Source organism: Osmerus mordax, chromosome 26, assembly GCF_038355195.1.
Source record: "Osmerus mordax isolate fOsmMor3 chromosome 26, fOsmMor3.pri, whole genome shotgun sequence".
Classification (NCBI taxonomy): Eukaryota; Metazoa; Chordata; class Actinopteri; order Osmeriformes; family Osmeridae; genus Osmerus; species Osmerus mordax.
Window position 1 is genome coordinate 7,665,142 of NC_090075.1, and position 19,807 is coordinate 7,684,948.

At 42.8% G+C, this 19,807-nt stretch overlaps 3 protein-coding genes across 3 annotated transcripts; all 3 read right to left on the reverse strand.

Annotated features, from left to right (window-relative positions):
- Positions 1-281: 281 nt before the first annotated feature.
- On the reverse strand, positions 282-4,925 carry LOC136936269 (5-hydroxytryptamine receptor 3A-like). Its single transcript, XM_067230044.1, has 8 exons — positions 4,698-4,925; positions 4,298-4,342; positions 3,880-3,989; positions 3,633-3,802; positions 3,183-3,343; positions 2,784-2,994; positions 695-991; positions 282-577 (listed from the first exon to the last, which is right to left on the reverse strand). Exons 1-8 carry the CDS (start codon positions 4,923-4,925, stop codon positions 351-353), a joined length of 1,449 nt encoding a protein of 482 aa, XP_067086145.1. The 3' UTR covers positions 282-350.
- A 3,262-nt stretch (positions 4,926-8,187) lies between these two features.
- Positions 8,188-11,921, reverse strand: LOC136936244 (5-hydroxytryptamine receptor 3A-like). Its single transcript, XM_067230005.1, has 8 exons — positions 11,694-11,921; positions 11,331-11,375; positions 10,972-11,081; positions 10,552-10,721; positions 9,937-10,097; positions 9,512-9,722; positions 9,056-9,352; positions 8,188-8,764 (listed from the first exon to the last, which is right to left on the reverse strand). The coding sequence occupies exons 1-8, from the start codon at positions 11,919-11,921 to the stop codon at positions 8,538-8,540; spliced, it is 1,449 nt and encodes a 482-aa protein (XP_067086106.1). The 3' UTR covers positions 8,188-8,537.
- Positions 11,922-17,253: 5,332 nt separating this feature from the next.
- On the reverse strand, positions 17,254-18,578 carry LOC136936175 (receptor-transporting protein 3-like). Its single transcript, XM_067229923.1, has 2 exons — positions 18,313-18,578; positions 17,254-18,028 (listed from the first exon to the last, which is right to left on the reverse strand). Exons 1-2 carry the CDS (start codon positions 18,462-18,464, stop codon positions 17,668-17,670), a joined length of 513 nt encoding a protein of 170 aa, XP_067086024.1. The 5' UTR covers positions 18,465-18,578; the 3' UTR covers positions 17,254-17,667.
- Positions 18,579-19,807: the final 1,229 nt, after the last annotated feature.

Consider the following 19,807-nt stretch of genomic DNA (forward strand, 5'->3'; position numbering starts at 1 on the left):
CAAGCTAACAGCTAATAAACAGACATGACACAGCAGCACTCAGAACAGTGTCTTAATGACCGTGTTCCATTTTACTGTTTTGTCACCTCAGGTGCAGCAGGCTCAGTCAGGTGCTAATTAACTGGAAGGATAACAAGGCCAATAATAGCAAAGGGCTCTCACACACACACACACACACCACAGAACTTTCAAAAAGCAGGAGAGAGAACATATTGTACTGTAAGAAAAGGTTACGTGTATACTGTCTGTACTACATGTACAGTGCTAAAACTACAGGCTTACACACTTGTTACACAGCCGTTTTCCCCCATCTTTCCCCTCATACACGCACACACACCATTTCCAGCCCTTCACTGGTTGATCCAGACGCACCACATGCAGATGATGACCAGAGCGTAGCAGGTAATGATGAACAAGTAGATGCGGAAGAGCAGGAAGTCCAGAACGTAGCCCACGTGGCACCACTGGTCCAGCAGCTGTCCTTCCTTCTGCAGTGACGTCAGATGGGCCCGCAGAGCGCTCAGGTCCTGGCTGATCTGCTTCAGCTCTGGTACAGTCGCTACTGTCGCCACAGGACCTGGCATGGACACAATGTAATTGAAATTGTACGTTTTTTAACATTTTTATTTTAGACAGTTTGCTAATTTTACACCTTCGGTTGTGTGATCAAATGTGCATCATTCTATCCTCTCACCCTTATTGCTGTCAGGGTGGTGAGAGGGGGAGTGGGCCGCTGATGATGGTTGGATGATCCAGGGCCCCTGGGCCGGTTCACACCGGTTTCCTTTGTCCGTCTGGGTTCCGGAAGCAAGCGAGTCTTGCTCCGGCCAACGGTAGCAGATGAGGCGGGCGATGTGCTTGAGGACAACCACACGCACCCAGCGGGGCACCTCGCGATACTTCAGGGAGTTGTGGTGGAGCACGTAGGTGATGATGACGGTTTCCATCAGGCTGATGACCATCAGAGCCAGGCACACTGAGAAATAGATACCTGGGGAGAGAGAAGAGGGAGACAGGCCCCGGGGTTGACATCTGGACGAGCCAACAGGATGGCAGCTAAAGGTTTTGGATGCAAGTAAAACCAAGCTTGAGAAGGTTCCCCAGTGGCTCCCCAGATACCATGTAGGCTGACACCTTATAGCACTGGCCTCAGTTCGAATCTGGTGCTGACCCCGTTGACTGTAATATCTCAGCAGAGGACATGCAGAGGTCGAACTGCCCCTGCGTCAAGGACAAGCGTGCTGGTACCTGCCCCTGTTCCGTGTTTACCATCCCAGAATGACGGATAAGATCCATGTGGTTTTAGACTCAAGTGCGCCACATGGAGGAGTGTCACTCAGCGATGTCTTTCTCGAGGGCCCTGACCTTAACAGCCTGCTGGGTGGAACTCATCAGGTTCAGGAAGTAACCGGGTAGCCATCCTCGCTAACATCTTCGGTGACAGTCCCTCCTCCTCTGCCGCGTCCATGTCCGGTTTACAAAGAGCAGCACACGAAGCAGAATCAGATGATGGCAGTGATGCAAAAAGATTCATTAAACTCGAGCCTTACGTTGACGGCGCTCTAAAGTCATTCGACACCAAGGAGGAGCCCATCGGTATTCTTGGACCAGCGCAGAAAATGCCGGCAGCTTCGAACCTCAGCTTGCACAACATTGCATCACATAGACCCACGGTCATTGACGCGTTCCCAACCGAGGACCGTGGTAAAGATGTCGAAGACTTAGACCTTTTAGTTGATGACATGCAGCGTATCTTTGGGTGTTCTTGGAATTTGTGCACAGACACCTGCACGTTCCAGATGACCAGAAGCCCTTTACTCAGAGAGAGGGTTCTGTCAACGGTCAATAGTCTCTACAACCCCCTAGGGTTCCTCGTACTTGTCTCTGTCCACGGAAGGTTGAAACTCAGAGAGCTCACCACGCAAGCAAAGGGATTGAGACTCGCCACTCCCCACAGACCACTGGAGATTGAGTGGACCAGATGGAGAGTTTCTCCATGATTTAGAGGAACACAAGATAAGCGCCCCTTACACGCATCCTTTTCCACTACAGGCGCACAGAGAAGAGAACTCTGTCTTTGCAGACGCACGAGTGAAAGCCATTGCAGCTTTATTCTACATTAAGGTGACGAACCATGACAAACAAACTACAGTTGAGTTTGTCTTTGGAAAGGCTGAATTGCCCCGCCCCCCAGCCTGACTCAATGATCCCAAGGCTAGAACTGTGCACAGCTGTACTCATCCGCAGCGGATACTGCTGAGATGATAGTCACAGAGATGGATGCGACAACATCACGTACAACACGGATAGCGGGGCTGTACTACGATAGCTCCACAACCAGTCAAGGAGATTCAGGGATCTCTTCAAAGAGGAGTGGAAGCAAGTCCAAAGCTTGGCTGACACCTTTTGGAATAGTTGGAGGTGTGAACATCTCAAAACATTGCAGCTTTGACAGTGGCAAGAGAAGAGGTCAAAACTTCAAGAAGGGGATGTTGTTCTTTTAAAAGACAATCAGCCAAAAATGAATGAATGAGGCATGGGCATCATCACTAAGAATTTTCCAGGTTGAGATGTATTTGTCCGGAAGGTTGAAATGGAAATCATCAAAGATAAAAAATATACTTTCCTTTGTCTTTGTTGCACATCTATGAATACAAAAAGATAACTCGCTATTATAAAAACAAAACAAAACAAAAACAGATTGGATGTCTAATTGCAACCGTGTTTTGCAAATTCCCACCCATGTCCCTCATAATTTTAACTGAAACCCCTGTTGCCTGAACCTAAGATCGGTGTGCCGTTGGCTGTGCTGGGGAGCAGGTCGTTCATGATGAGCAGAAAGACAGTGTAGCCCAGGATGAGGGTCATCTTGAAGGAGGCGCGGTCGACGCTGTGAGGCGGCAGGTAGAACGACACAATGTCGATGAGCATGAGGAAGGAGCTGGGGATCAGGAGGTTGACCACGTACAGCAACGGACTCCGCTTGATGACCACCTGGTGGAAGGAGAGAGAATGCCTTTGATTGGTGAGGACACAGCAATCTGTCCAATCCCAGAACCTTCTGTGGGTGGATGAGGGGTTTATGAGGGGTTTACCGGAGAAGTCCTCCGGTGGTAAATCATTTCTTTATGATCTTTTCATGATCACTCTCTCTCTCACACACACTCTCTCTCTTTTCTCACCCAGAAGGTGATGATGTCCCACTCGTCTATGCCAAATTTAAGGATTGATGCGTCCCCCATGATGGTGACCAGCTCCCACTCTCCGCTGGCTTCCAGATAGCGCTTGGAGTTCTCGGACATCTCCTCAAATGTCAAGGCTGCACTCAACTTCACATCCTGGGCTGGAACATCAGACATCAGGCAATTTAATAATCAGGAAGGACATTCATGTTATAGCAACAGAAATTCATGAAACTTTAAAGGGATATCATTTAATTTTCAACTGCAAACTTGCATTCCCCCCAGAAAATGTACACACAAATAATGGCAAATGTTTGATAGTAAGACAGCATTTTCAAATCAAATGACATGTGTATACATGCTTTTAACAACCAATGTCACAGAGGACTTCACATATGCCCAAAGAACTGCGCTCAAACAAAACACCAAAATAATTTTTGTATTACTTACTGGTGTGCATGTAAGAGCCGAATGTGAAGGAGCAGTTCTGGATGTCAAAGGGAAAGCTGAAGATCTTCAGGTTGCAGGCACTGACGAGCCGCAACATCCTGTCCCAGCGGATGTGACCCGTGTGGTTGACGTACACGTAGGGACACTCCTGGGACACGTCGTCATCCACACTAGAGGAGGGAGAGGGAGGGGTAGGTGAGGAGGGATGGACGACAGAGGAGGGGAAGGAAACATTTTGGATACTCACAACTCAAAGACAATTATGTCAGGGCTCCATAGCTCCCTGACGGGTAATGATATCCTGGTGATGCCATCACAAGCCACAGGATCCCACACCAGATATTCATTCATCCAAGCCTTACAACAAAGTAATTCCAGGTAATAAAACATTTGATACATTTTTAAGTTATTATACTTTTTGTAATTGAATCTGTTCAGGTAAGTCAGTTATATCAGACATTTATAGTCAAGTTAGTGCCAGGGACCTCATATTTTTGTTTTGTAGGAACAACTGTAATATATACTGTAATATAGAAATAAATATAACATATGAGTGATTCAGAACTGTTTCAGTTTAATCAAGCAGCAGTTCTTAAGTATCAACAAAAGTTTTAACATAAGAGACATAAAGCAAGAAGTGAAAGCTCAGGGACCTTGACACTCACCAGTCTCACCCAGAGGAAGGTGGTGAGAATCTGGGTCTTTTCATTCTGAAAGAAAAACAAGGACATACTGTGCCTTAGAAGTCGTGTGCTGTACCAAAAATCGATTGTGTTGTTGTTTTTTTCCAGCAGGAACGTAACCTAAGTAAATGTCTACCTTAAACACTAAAGAAATGTAAATTGCCATGACATAAATAGGAATTGACTTTAGAAACTTGGGGCTAGTGCATTAATAAGGCAACATGGCAATCCAGTTATGAAGTTTAGAAAAACTTTTTGACACATTTAGAATCCTTAATTTTAACATCTCTATATTTTAAAGGCTTGAATTGCATAGTCTCAGCCCTCTGCAAAGTCATCAGGAATATTTCCTGAACTGTAGGATATGTAGAGGCAGACTCACCACCCCCAGCACAGCATAGAGAGTGAAAGAGATGTTGGTTATAGTGGGGTTGCTGAGGTTGACTGCTGGTCTGAAGGACTTGCGGTCCAGCACAGTCTGGATTGACTCATGCGTAGGACCACTGTGACCCTCCTTACAGGTCAGCACAGAGTGACAGTGGTACACTGTTGAGAGATGGGAGAAGGTCAAATAATACAAGAGTGGGACGCAGATGAAATAGGAAGACATTTGAAAGTGGATGGATGGATAGAAGTACTGCATGAGTCGTCCAGTGAAACTTAACTTAAATAAATATATATAAATACAATTTCCTATGAGTGAATAACTTATAATTGTCATATGGAGTAGTACGTCATAATTTGAACAGATAGAAGAAAATTGCATTACTGTGGCAGATCATAACCAGTTCAATAATTCATGTTTTGTCCCATCTATTCTTGACAAAATATGCAGAAGATAAAATAAAAACATTCTGATTCTACAAATGTGTTCTTTACCACTACACAAACAAACTTTCTTGGGGGAAAATTGGATAAAACAAAAGGTTTTACCTGCTGAGAGGAAAACAGCGGTGGTAAGGATAAAATCCCATGATCGCTCCATCCTGTCCTGTGTGCTTGTTAGAACGGACTGACTCTGACCACAGTATGCAACAGTGGAAACAGCAAAATACTTACACTCACACACACACACAATGCAAAAGGCATACAGACTACCTTTATACATCAATTAAAAATCCTGTGACTGAGTTACCACCGAATCAAATCTTAATTATAAATAATATAAATCAACACATCTTATAACTAAAGAATACCAGATGCTGTTATCATGTTGTTTAACACCTACAGTAATCACCCAGCCATAGTATTTTTGGATACTTACACACAAGGGAGCTTTGTTTTTTCAGCTTCTTTTTTGGTTCAGTCTGCATTTAGACTATTGGCCAGGGTACGAATTACAGGGGTGTTTGACCCCCTAATTAAGACTTGGACCCCCCCCAAAAGAGGTAAAAACAACAGGTTGAGGGGGTCAATATATTGTTCTTACCTGTATAGTAAATATTACTTTACACCCTGGAGAAGAAGTCGACCCCCCCGATTATCATTGTATAATTCGCACTCTGCTATTGGCTCTCTGAATTTAGAACGTTTGTTGTTTAAAAACAATGACATAGAACTGTAAATTCCATGTAGAACACCTCAGTTGACAAGACAACAACAACAACTATTTTATAATCCCTAATGTACCTACAGGTAAGGAATTCTGAATGCCATTTAACTTTGGTCTGCTGTTCAGCTTTATCCCAGGTTACTAGATTTAACAGGCTCTGGCAGGCTGGAATAAACACAGATGTTCATCTATCACCACTATTGTTTTGATCTGTACTTATAGATGCGGCAAGACCAACCTTAGCATCCCCAAAACACACACACACACACCTTACACAGCAGCAGTTTTCTTCCCAGTACACTAACAAGTGATAGTTCGCTCCACACTTTAGAATAACACACTTAATGGTCACTTAACTGGCAACTCAGACAGCTATGAGCAAGTTTCACCACCCCAGAAGTCACCAACTCCTCATCAAGCTCCAATTTAGGGAGCAATTCATACCACACCAAATATTCAATGGGCCCATTTACAGTACTGAGTGAATGACAGCGTGGGCCAAGTGTGGCAGGCAAATAAATGACCAGGGCCAGAGAAGAAGCAGTGACGTGCGGTGATGTCAGTAAGAGGCTAGGCACTGAGTTATGAAAGCCAGAGTACCTAATTTAGTGTTAGGCTAATATGTCAAAACAGTACATTTACATTACATTACGCTTACAATGTAGCTGGTGTAATGACGTTATACGTTATGACAGTAATAGCTCGATTTTAATTGGTCCATGTTTGATACGTAACGTAGGTGATTTGAACTAAGTGATCTTACTGGAGCACAGGGGCCAGATTCGGCCCGCGGGCCGCCTATTGAAGAGCCCTGTCCTGCACGTTCTTATGGCACTTTTAAAGTTTGGTAAACAGAACACTAGGTGGAGATCCTGTATCACTACATTATCCATGACTGCTTATGATTCGATGTCAATACCTGTTTGACTGAGTCGTGATGAATAAGAATCCCGCCGGGGTCAGGATAACCGCTCTTGCACAACAGGTCACCCCCACCGCACGCAGGTCGCCCGAACACCGAAGAGAGCCCTGGGGTGGAGGGGAGTTGTATGTGATATGCCCGTTTCACCTCGCCTAGCCCACTGCACAGTCTAGGGTACGTCGCCTTGAGAGTGTCCAAATCTATGCTGTCAACACGTTTGACCAGGCCAAGGGGATGTAGAGGCTGGAAATCCAAGCAAGGGCGTGCTCAGATTTTTGACCACATAAACCTTCTGCTTGGTCTGCTTGCCTCCACTCCTCAGCTGCAGTCTGGCGAACCCTGACACATCCAGCGGAATCCGTCCCGGACCAAGCAAAGGTCTCTGCCTTCAGGAGAACAGGCTGCTGTTTACCGGAAAATATGCTGTTCATATCAGTCTGTGACACAGCAGTGACATCCGCTCCGGTGTCGAGTTTGAACCTGATTGTGGTGTTCATTATTCCTATGTTGGCGGTCCATGCAGCTTTGTCGGACGTCACAGAATCCAGGAAGAAACTTTCATCCTCCTCCTCCGTCTCAATACTGTCCACGTTTTCGCCTGCACGACAGACGCTGAAAGTGACTTTTTTTCCACATGAATGACACTTTGCATCGTTGGCAGGGCACTCATGTAAAAAATAATAAAAAATAGTAAAACAGTCGATGATACAAGTGCAGCTTCACAGAGTAAAGAGTCACAGATAGAGAAAACGAAGGCCCTCGTGAGAACAGTCGTGACAGAAGTCAAGCTCATCTGTTCTTAAATGAATACATTGATCACATTTGGAATATGGAATATATGTTAAGTACTGTTATTACACATCTTTATGATTGAGGTGGTGATTGATGAAGCAGCATTGGAATAGCAGTATAGATATCATTCCTTCACAATAGCACACGTTTTGATTTTGAAATCAATACAATGTTTTTTTTATGGAAGGCCTACCATAAAGTTGTTTAGGATTGATAAGCAGCGCATTAGGTGCATTGCGCCACTTTCTGCTTTGGAGCGTCGAAAATTATACTGTCCGACCCATTTGGAAGGATCATTACAGTTTTATGGCTGAGCTTCTAAACCAAATGTTTCCTTAATTCATTATTAACTGCTTTCTATGTGGAGGTGTGCGAGGTTGAAGAGCACTACTTTAAAAAGTATAATAAAATAAAATTACTATTGTGTTACTATTAAATTATTATAGAATTATGATGACAATAAAAGACTGGTCAGACTGATCACCGTTATGGTGGATTCGTTTTTTAATTAGAAAGATAAGGTGCCTTGTGATTTTTTCTCCTGAGGTGTTGCATCTTCTTTTAGTCACTGAAGCTAACAGCTAATAAACAGACATGACACAGCAGCACTCTGAACACAGTGTCTTAATGACCGTTTTTTATTGAATCAATCACCTCAGGTGCAGGAGGCTCAGTCAGGTGTTAATTAACTGAAAGTCTAACAATGGCAATAACAGCAAAGGGTTCACACACACACAACACAGCTTTCAAAAAGCAGCTGAGATGAGAAAGAATAGATTGTACAGTAAGAGTATGCTATATGTAAACTGTAGTACATATACAGTGCTAAAACTACAGGCTTACACACTTGATTATGGTTACCTTTTTTCATTAGTATTGTAGCGGTCAACAGGAATGTTACACAGCCGTTTTCCCCCATCTTTCCCCTCATACACGCACACACCATTTCCAGCCCTTCACTGGTTGATCCAGACGCACCACATGCAGATGATGACCAGAGCGTAGCAGGTAATGATGAACAAGTAGATGCGGAAGAGCAGGAAGTCCAGAACGTAGCCCACGTGGCACCACTGGTCCAGCAGCTGTCCTTCCTTCTGCAGTGACGTCAGATGGGCCCGCAGAGCGCTCAGGTCCTGGCTGATCTGCTTCAGCTCTGGTACAGTCGCTACTGTCGTCACAGGACCTGGCATGGACACAATCGTGAGCAGAGGTGGTCTTTTTGATGAACCACACAGGATTTAGAACTCTTTGCATTCAAGACAATACCGATTTCAACTTGGCAAAATTCCAATTTTATAGAGTGATTTTTTGGGGGTCATAAATCAAGAGCATAAAGACATAGAATGCCAATGACTCAATGACTTTATAATTAAAATTAGAATTAAAAATGTGTTATTTTTGATAGACAGTTTGCTACTTCTGCACCTTTGGTTGTGTGACCAAAGGTGCATCATTCTATCCTTTTTCCTCTCACCCTTATTGCTGTCAGGGTGGTGAGAGGGTGAGTGGGCCGCTGATGATGGTTGGATGATCCAGGGCCCCTGGGCCGGTTCACACTGGTTGCCTTTGTCCATCTGGGTTCCGGAAGCAAGCGAGTCTTGCTCCGGCCAACGGTAGCAGATGAGGCGGGCGATGTGCTTGAGGACGACCACACGCACCCAGCGGGGAACCTCACGATACTTCAGGGAGTTGTGGTGGAGCACGTTGGTGATGATGACAGTTTCCAGCAGGCTGATGACCATCAGAGCCAGGCACACTGAGAAATAGACACCTGGGAGAGAACACAGGGTTGGCTCACTTTGGGGTTGTCAGGCAGGAGGAATTCAATGAATAAAACAATTGGTTGCTGATTGATCATTAAGAAAACTAGGACCTTAGGGCTTCCACCCATGTCTCTCAAATTTCCAATTGAAACCCCTGCTGCCTGAACCTATGATCGGTGTGCCGTTGGCTGTGCTGGGGAGCAGGTCGTTCATGATGAGCAGGAAGACGGTGTAGCCCAGGATGAGGGTCATCTTGAAGGAGGCGCGGTCGACGCTATGAGGCGGCAGGTAGAACGACAGGATGTCAATGAGCATGAGGAAGGAGCTGGGGATCAGGAGGTTGACCACGTACAGCAACGGACTCCGCTTGATGACCACCTGGTGGAAAGAGGAGAGAGAATGCCTTTGGTTATTGAGGACACAGCAAGCAGGTGTCCAATCCCAGAACCTTCTGTAGGTGGATGAGGGGTTGATGCCAGGAAGGAGAATCCCTTCAGTGTTCAATCTCTTGGAAACAAATGTTTTTACTGTGGCAAAGATAGCACTTTTTAATAATCTTTTGATCACGCTCACACACACACTCTTTCCTCACCCAGAAGGTGATGATGTCCCACTCGTCTATGCCAAATTTAAGGATTGAAGTGTCCCCTACGATGGTGACCAGCTCCCACTCCCCGCTGGCTTCCAGATAGCGTTTAGAGTTCCCGGACATCTCCTCAAATGTCAAGGCTGGACTCACCCTCACATCCTGGGCTGGGACATCAGACATCAAGCAGTTGACAACATAATCAACAGGAAGGAAGATTTTCAAGTCTTAGCGACAACATAATGAAAAGGATAGAATAAAATGTTCTACAAAAAACTTGCATTCTCCTCAGAAAATCGAATCCAAAAAAAGATGTACAATCATGAGATTTTGCACTTTTGAAGGGGACTTTTCAGTTCTCATGGCAGTGGGAAGGCAACTTCTCATAAAAGTCACCCACACACCCAAATACTTGAATTAACAAAGAACGGCGAGTGTTTGATAGTAAGACAGCATTTTCAAATCAATTAGTATAGCCCTTTTTACAGCAATGTTTTCACAGGACTTCACATATGAATACGAATTTCCCCATTGTGGGACGAATAAAGGTATATCTTATCTTATGCCAATAGAGCTGCACCTAAACCCCCCCAAAAAATTAAAGATTTAGCTATTACTTACTGGTGTGCATGTAAGAGCCGAATGTGAAGGAGCAGTTCTGGATGTCGAAGGGAAAGCTGAAGATCTCCAGGTTGCAGGCACTGACGAGCCGCAACATCCTGTCCCAGCGGATGTGACCCGTGTGGTTGATGTACACGTAGGGACACGCCTGGGACACGTCGTCATCCACGCTGACGGAGAGATGGACGAGTGGGTGAGAGACGGACGAAAGAGGAGAGAGGAGAACAATGAAGGTTAATTGAGCGGTGATTGCGGGGTGGCAGAGGGATAAAGGGGCTTGATAGGAAACGATGGAAATGTGCCAAGAAAGTGTGGACTTCAAGAAAAAGAACTGAAATGAAACCCTATAGGACCATATGAGAGACAGGAGGAGGAGAAGAAAGAGAGAAGGAAGTCTGGTGAAACGTTTTGTTTACTCACAACTCGTAGACAATGATGTCAGGGCTCCATAGGTCACTCACAGGTAATGATATCCTGGTGATACCATCACAGTCCACAGGATCCCACACCAGGTATTCATGCACCCAATACTTACAACAAGGTAGTTCCAAGACAATACAATCAGTTTTTAATGTATTCTACCTCTTCTAACCAAATCTGTTCAGGTAGTTAAATTCAACTTTTATTATCAAGTTAGTGCCATAACTACACATTGATATCTACACATTTTTGTTTACTTTGTAAGAACAACTGTAAAAATAAATGTATTAATATTAATAGATATGATAAATGTTTTAACATGAAGCAAGATGTGAAAGCTCAGGGACCTTGACACTCACCAGCCTCAACCAGAGGAAGGTGGTGAGAATCTGGGTCTTTTCATTCTGAAAGAAAACAAAGGACATACTGTGCATTAATTAATGTACTGTACCAAGATAGATTGTGTTGTTTTTTTCTTCAGCAGCAACTTAACCTAAGTAAATATATATCTTAAACATTGAAGAAATGTAACTTGCCATGAATAAAATAGAAATGGACTTGACTTGAAACTGAGGACGTACGTGGCAACATGGCAATCCTGAAAATCCTTCAACTAAAAGGTTTTTCTTTCCAATTTAAAAGCTAATATTTCATCATCTCAACCCTCTGCAAAGTCATCAGGAATATTTCCTGAACTGTAGGATATGTAGAGGCAGACTCACCACCCCCAGCACAGCATAGAGAGTGAAGGAGATGTTGGTTATAGTGGGGTTGCTGAGGTTGACTGCTGGTCTGAAGGACTTGCGGTCCAGCACAGTCTGGATTGACTCATGCGTGGGACCACTATGACCCTCCTTACAGGTCAGCACAGAGTGACAGTGGTACACTGTTGAGAGATGGGAGAAGGTCAAATAATACAAGAGTGGGACGCAGATGAAATAGGAAGACATTTGAAAGTGGATGGATGGATAGAAGTACTGCATGAGTCGTCCAGTGAAACTTATCTTCAGAATAAAATACAGTTTCCTATGAATGAACCGAATAACAAAAAATTGTCGAATGGGGTAATGTGTCATAATTTGAACAGACAACTGAAAATTGCATTGGCCACTAACAAAAAAAGGAAATTACTTTAATACATGTAAATTACATTGCTAATTGTCTTTTTTCACACTAATTTAGGAACGGTCTAAACCAAAACATAACACTTAGTGCACATTGATCTGCTTTAAATCCTTGCTTTTGACTTGAAACTGAACAAATATCTTGTATAGACCCGATCGTAACCAGTGCAATAATTTATGTTTTGTCCCATCAAAATATGCAGAAGCTAAAATAAACATATTTGATCCAACAAATATGCTTTTTACCACAACACAAACAGAAGATGATTTGCAGTGAAAATTGGATAAAACAAAAGGTTTTACCTGCTGAGAGGAAAACAGCGGTGGTAAGGATGAAACCCCATGATCGCTCCATCCTGTCCTGTCTGCTTGTTAGAACGGACTGACTGTCTTTGACTCACTCTGTCCACAGTATGCAACAGTGGAAACAGCAAAATACTGTACACACACCCATCTACTCACACACAATATTCACACCTAAAAGCACAGACACACACACACAAACAGACCCACAAACACACACACCCACACTAACACACGGACAAACACAACGTAAAAGGCATACAAACTCTCTTTATGTCCTTTGAACTTTTTGCAGTTTATAAAGTAGTTCAACTTCCTGTGACTGAGTTAACATCAAATCAAAGCTTACTGTAATCAGAAACAATACAAAATATAAATCAACACATCTTGTAACTAAAGAATACCAGATGCTCTCAACTTGTTTTCCAACACCTACGGTAATCACCCAGCTGTAGTTTCTTTTTGAAAACTTATACCCATGGGAGTTACCTGTTTATTCTTTTCTCTTTTTGTTTAATCTGTATAGTATTGACCCGGTCAATTCAAAGTATGCCACTGAAGTAATTAAATTATGAGATGACATATTTTTATAGTCTTCCAGGTAAAGGTTCCATGCCATAACTTTTCTATACTCCACATACGTCCCAGGTATTTCCAATCCAGAGGAGCGTGCGTTCACATAAAAGGGGTGGTGTTTGCACCGTATGTCCAATCGCAAACATGGGCAAAGTCGCATATTACACACAGGAGGAGCAGACAATAATCCTACAAACATATCGGCAATATAAACATATAAAACAGGCATAAAGCAACACAGTCGCTGCTGCCAAATCAAGGAGGGGAAGCTGGCAGAAAATAGCAGACGCTGTAAATGCCTGTAAATGACTTATTGATATCACTGCCCCAGGCACAAGATGTGACCGTAATTACACTTGAACATACAAATTGCTATGAAAGTGAATGAAACATCCAAATTCAATGAAATTAGAGAAATGATCATTTATTTAACTTGTGAAGAGCGTTGCACGGTACCATACACGTTCTTTTTGGTTTTAAATGTTTTGGTTGAAGGAAACCAAAATATCTGATATGGAAACGATTGGAAAATGGGTCAAGCAACCCAAGGACAACAGAAGGGGTTAAGGGGAGACACCCCAGTGAATAGGGATAACATAACATGAAACCTCCCCTGTTGATAACTAATATTAGGTCAAATATTTATTTCATTACTAGATTCCTGTAAATGTATGTTTAAATGAGCAAATGATGCTCATTTAAAATCAGTTGGCATGATTCCCAGTCATGCCAACTGACGCTGTGTCCTTGGGCAAGACACTTCACCCTACTTGCCTCGGGGGAATGTCCCTGTACTTACTGTAAGTCGCTCTGGATAAGAGCGTCTGCTAAATGACTAAATGTAAATCTCCAGGGAGTCAGGTGGCTGAGCGGTTAGGGAATTGGGCTAATAATCAGAAGGTTGCTGGTTCGATCCCCGGCTCTGCCAAATGACGTTGTGTCCTTGGGCAAGGCACTTCACCCTACTTGCCTCGGGGAGAATGTCCCTGTACTTACTGTAAGTCGCTCTGGATAAGAGCGTCTGCTAAATGACTAAATGTAAATGTAAAGACAAAGGAGCTGTCTGAGGACATTACGCTATTATTTGCAAGCACAAGACCTCCAAAGGGTATAAGGCCATTTCCAAAGACCTTGGTATCACTGTTTCAACGGTGCGTAATGTTATTAAGTTTTCCAGGCATGGAACTGTCAAGAACCTCCCTGGACATGGGGGGGGGAAGAGAAAAATTGATGACAGAAGTCTTCGAAGGCTGGTGCGATTAGTGGAAAAAACACCACGTCAAACATCTAAAGACCTGAAAACCAACCTGGAGCAGTCTGGTGTAATTGTTTCAACAAGTACCATACGCCGCACACTAAACAAAGCGGGGCTTTATGGGCGGAGGCCAAGGAAGACCCCCATTGCTGAAAAGGCATAAAAAGGAACGATTGATCTTCGCGAAAGAGAACCTGGACAAACCTCAAGCCTTCTTGGACAATGTTTTATGGACACATGAAACAAAAGTGGAGCTTTTTGGTAATGCACACAAACAGTATGTTTACAGACGGCGCAATGAAGCTTTTAAGGAAAAGAACACCATACCAACAGTCAAGCATGGTGGAGGATCCATAATGCTGTGGGGCTGCTTTGCTGCATCTGGTACTGGAGGCCTTGACCGTATCACAGGCATCATGAAATCAGAAGATTATCAAGAAATTCTAGAGCGAAATGTCTTGCCCAGTGTAAGGAAACTTGGTTTGAGGCGAAGATCATGGGTCCTCCAGCAAGATAAAGACCCAAAGCACACCTCCAAAAGCACGCAGGAATGGTTGAAAGGAAAAAAAAAATGGCCAGCAATGAGTCTTGATCTCAATCCAATTGAAAATCTTTGGGGGGAGCTGAAATCTGCCGTTGGAGAAAGGAACCCTGCAAATGTTCAAGAGCTTGAGCATTTTGCAAAGGAAGTGTGGGAGAAAATACCACCCGAGAAGTGCAAGAAGCTTATAGATGGATATAAGAAACGTTTGGAGGCTGTCATCGCTGCCAAAGGATGTGCAATCAAATATTAAAGATGGGTGCCAATATTGGTGCACATGCTGGTTTTCTGGTTTTTCGTTTGGAATTACAATATCTATGTTGAAATAACAATTGTCTTTGTTAAATTACTTTGGATTCCAATTAAAAGATACTGCTGATATACATTTGGTACATTTCCATTTATTTCTGAAGACATTCACTCAGTTATGCAAAACATGAAGGGGTGCCAATAATGGTGAGCAGGACTGTAGCTAGGTAGCAAAAACCGATGCATTGTTGATGTCAACTTGAAACTACCATGCACTAGCTCGCTTTCTCCTTCAACCGTCCGGTAATGTCAACGTTTACGCGTGCGACGTGAAAATTGGGTCATAGGGTATGACAGAATGATAGCTCTGTGTCTAAAACAATCTGTTAATTTCAATAGTTATAATTGTTTTGTGAGTTAAATATTATCACGCAATAAATAACGCAGAATGACGTTGATCTTAAAATGATACTACAACACACAGAAAAAGTAATTAGCTAGCTGAAAAAAGTCTGTCACTGTCTGAGCAGTGTGGAGCTGGCAGTTGGTTTACTGGACATTCTAAAGACAGTCACCAACAACTGCCAACTTTAGAATGTTGGGATTTGTTGGAGTTTGTCGGGGCAGTGTGCAAGCTGCTTTAGATTACTTGTTACTGAAAAAAGTGGTCAGATTACAGCAACGGCATCACTGGTCATATTAGTTCATCAACAAGGGGAAAGTTAACACAGCTATGCATTGTTGCAGAGGAAACATAGGCCTACCTGACATACTACAACAAAATAATATTTTTATTGTATTTTTTTTATTTTTTTTGTAAGTATGGTTCTTTGGATCTATTATTTAGGTTTCTATGGAGACACCTGGGCCCAATTATGTTTGAAAGCCTTTGAAACATAACAATATTTAACACTTCCTAAGGGTATTTACCACTGATATTGTTTCCAGGTGAGATATTTATATATATATATTTCCATACATACATTTACATTTACATTTATTCATTTAGCAGACGCTTTTATCCAAAGCGTCTTCCAAGAGAGAGCTTTACAAAGTGCATAGGTCACTGATCATAACAACAAGATAGCCACAAAACATTGCGAGTAGCCAAAACATGAAGCACACATTGTGAACAACCAAAGTAAGTGCCAAAGGGAAGAACCATAAGAGCATGTAGTTAAACAAGTTACAATTAAACAACATGAACTGCTATAAGTGCAAGTGTACCTGTGGAAAAAACAAGCAACAATAATAAAAGCAATATATCACAGCGAGTACAAAAAATTTCAATCAGTTACCACTATCTACAAGAGCAACAAGTCTCTGAGCAAGAGTCATTGTGATCCTTGAGGAAACTAACATTGGGTCAAGCGAACCATTCCTAAGTACCGTTGTACTCCCGGAACAAGTGCGTCTTGAGCCTTTTCTTGAAGGTGGAGAGACAGTCAGTGTCTCTGATGGAGGTGGGGAGTTGATTCCACCACTGGGGGGCCAGACAGGAGAAGAGCTTGTGTTGGGACCGGGCGGTCTTGAGCGGTGGGACCAACAGGCGGTTGTCTGAAGAAGACCGTAGGTGACGGGTGGGGGTGTAAGGCTGCAGGAGAGACTTGATGTAGACGGGTGCAGTCCCGTTCACTGCTCGGAAGGTCAATACCAGGGTCTTGAATCTGATACGGGCCATGATAGGTAGCCAGTGGAGAGAGATGATGAGCGGAGTAACATGGGAGCGTCTGGGTAGATTGTAGACCAGGCGGGCCGCTGCGTTCTGAATCCTCTGAAGAGGGCGGGTTGCATATGTTGGGAGACCAGCGAGCAGCGAGTTGCAATAGTCCAACTTGGAGAGGACAAGTGCTTGGACTAGCAGCTGGGTGGAGTGCTCAGACAGGTATCTCCTGATCTTCCGGATGTTGTAGAGGGTGAATCTACACGACCGGGAGACCGCAGCAATGTGGGCCGTGAGGGAGAGATACAAATGAGTTTACAAAGCAACACTCTCTTATTTGTATGTATTTTCATGGTGTGTGATAAACCAGGAGTTAGTATGTCATCTAGGGCAATCTGCTGTTGAGAAGAAATCAACTAGTTTTACATGAATGGCTTCATTTCCATCATGGATTTATTTATTTCTGTGGGTTGGCCCTAAGAGCTAAACGCATGTGTTTTCTAAAGTTTCTTTACTCAGAGTCACTGTAGTTTTGGGATGAAAATAATATAATACTCATTAATAGCCGTGCATCATTTTTAATGATGTGGGAGAGACAGAACATTTCACAAATGTCAGATTCATTTTAATTACTAAAAGTAGTAGCAAACAAATAGCAATCATCTTTGACTAGGGCCTGTCAAATCCACAGACCTATTACAGTATTAGGGTCAAATCTGAACCATACATGCATTTTGGGTCATGTTTCACCACTGAAAAGCCAGTCAGTCAACTTCCTAGTTTAATATCTCAATGACCCCACATATCATAGCTGAATGTCTTATCATCATGCTACTTTACCAGAGTTCTTGTGTATTATCTTGGATGCAATGATAAAATAAAAACAACAAATTAGTTCCTGAAATTAGTTCCTGAAATTCACTAGTTAATATACTGAATTACAGGCACTTATTTGCTACTTCAAAGCATACTGTGTCTTTCAGGGTTAAAAACGACTGGCTTGTCCAGGCGCATTCCTAATACAGATGCCCAACATGCAGCCTTCACAATGAGCAGGCTCATGAGGCGACTGCACTGGGTCCGTCATGAAAGGCCTGTTGACTTCATCAGTTCTCTCATGGTAGCACTTCAATCTGATCTTCTCAATCAGCTTCTCCATCAGAATCTCAAGGTTGTCTGGGGAGAAGGTTGGCTTCTCCATAGGAGCAGCAGTGCATTTCTTGCAGTTCTGGCAGAGCCGACGTACTTTCACGACTCCTTTTCTCTGTTGTTCCCACAGCTTCATGTGGAACACAACCATCACACGGCTCGAGGGCCACTTTCTCTTACACTTTGAGCAGTGAAACCTTCGTTTGGAAAGAGATGACACAAACAGACAAGTGTCACACAATGACAATGGATATTAACTAATAAAAGTAATAATAACCAAAAAGTATGCATAGCTTTTAGACTTTGACAGATGTTCTAACACAGTATGCTGTTTGCTACTGTCGTAATGTATGAAGCAAACTGTATCTACTATATGTTTACTTACGGCACACTTTTATTGTAAACTACATTTCTTAGTTTGGAACCAAATCACTTGGAAATCACCTTATAATGAGTCCAAGCAGGACTGCACGATACTTACCATGCAAATGTATTTTTGATGTACTGCTGCCAGCCTGATTCCATTCCATCTGGCTTGATGGAGTCATCAAACTCAATCTGCCAGTCATCTTCATTGTTGAGTTCCATCGCCTTTTCCCGGAAAATATCTATCCAATCTTGGGAAGCCATCATTTGCTAACTTTTTAGAAACAGCCAAGTCTTTGAGAAGTTCGAGGTATACCAACTTTTAATAATGTCCTTTAGATTCCCACCCTTCGTGCTGCACTATCTACTGCACCATGAACTGTACCCTTCTGCCTGAGTCACCACTGATATTATAGCCTACGTAGGATGACATAGGGAAAACAAAACTTATCAGTAAGTTTCAATTGAATTGAAACTGTTGTCAGTCAAAAGAGTGTGCTTTTAAATAATCTTCACTTCTTTCACTTACACAGAAAGGGAAACATATTTTTCCATTCGCCACGCAAACCTGTATGTTTTCATTCCAACTCTAATCCATCACACCTGATTTATTACCTGATTAGCTGGTTCACCAACTGAGTCATATTGGTTACAACAGAGGTTAGATTTAAGATCTACAGCAGGGGTCTCTGTCCAGATCAAGAGGTTGCAGGTTCAAGTCTCCCTCTACTGTATTTTGCTTTAGATGAGAGTCTGCTGAATGAATGTCTTAATAGTTGCATCTAAATAAATCTATATAAATCTTAATATTCAGTAGCATTTTATGGACATGACAAGGACATGACAAGTCAAATATCATGGACATAGATCAGTACAATATCAACTGATAAGACAGAAATGAGGCACTCATTCAGAGGAGATTTTTGCATTATCTCTCCACACTGGATTCTTGAATAATGTTGGGAACGTATTATGAACACATTAGTAAATGTGACATTATCAACATCATGTCTAAAATATAAAAGGAGGAATTCTAACACCGATAGGTGGTGGACTCAAAAGCATGACTCAGAATAAATGTATTTACAGAAAAGGTCTTTACTGGTTTCAAAATACTAGGCAGGGAATAACACAAAGTACAAAGACAAACTAGCAACGAGAGACAGAAACAAAAGGGCTAAATACACAGGGGCTTGATTGAAAACTGGTGCTGTCAATCAGGGCTGGGGAGGTCAATCACAGGCAGGGTAGGAGACACTGAAATGAGAGGAGGTGAGTACACATACACACACAGAAAGGACCAAGACATGACCGAAGGAGTGGGGCGGGATGTGACAGGAATATTCCAGAATATTCTTATTTGCAATATAGGTGCAGATGCTGTGTCTTCTGACTTGTATAGACCTCATGGGGATCCTCCAATTCTCCTGACAAAATTAGATGAATGAGAGGGTGAGCTAGAATCCAGACAGGCTCATCAGAATCAACAACAGAGAGCGCTTTTTAATAAGCTTGCACTTTCACTTACACAGGAAGAGAAAGTATTTTTCTTTCAGTGTTATGAGTGTGGAGGAATGAATTCTATACTGCTAATCTATGTGCTATTTTAT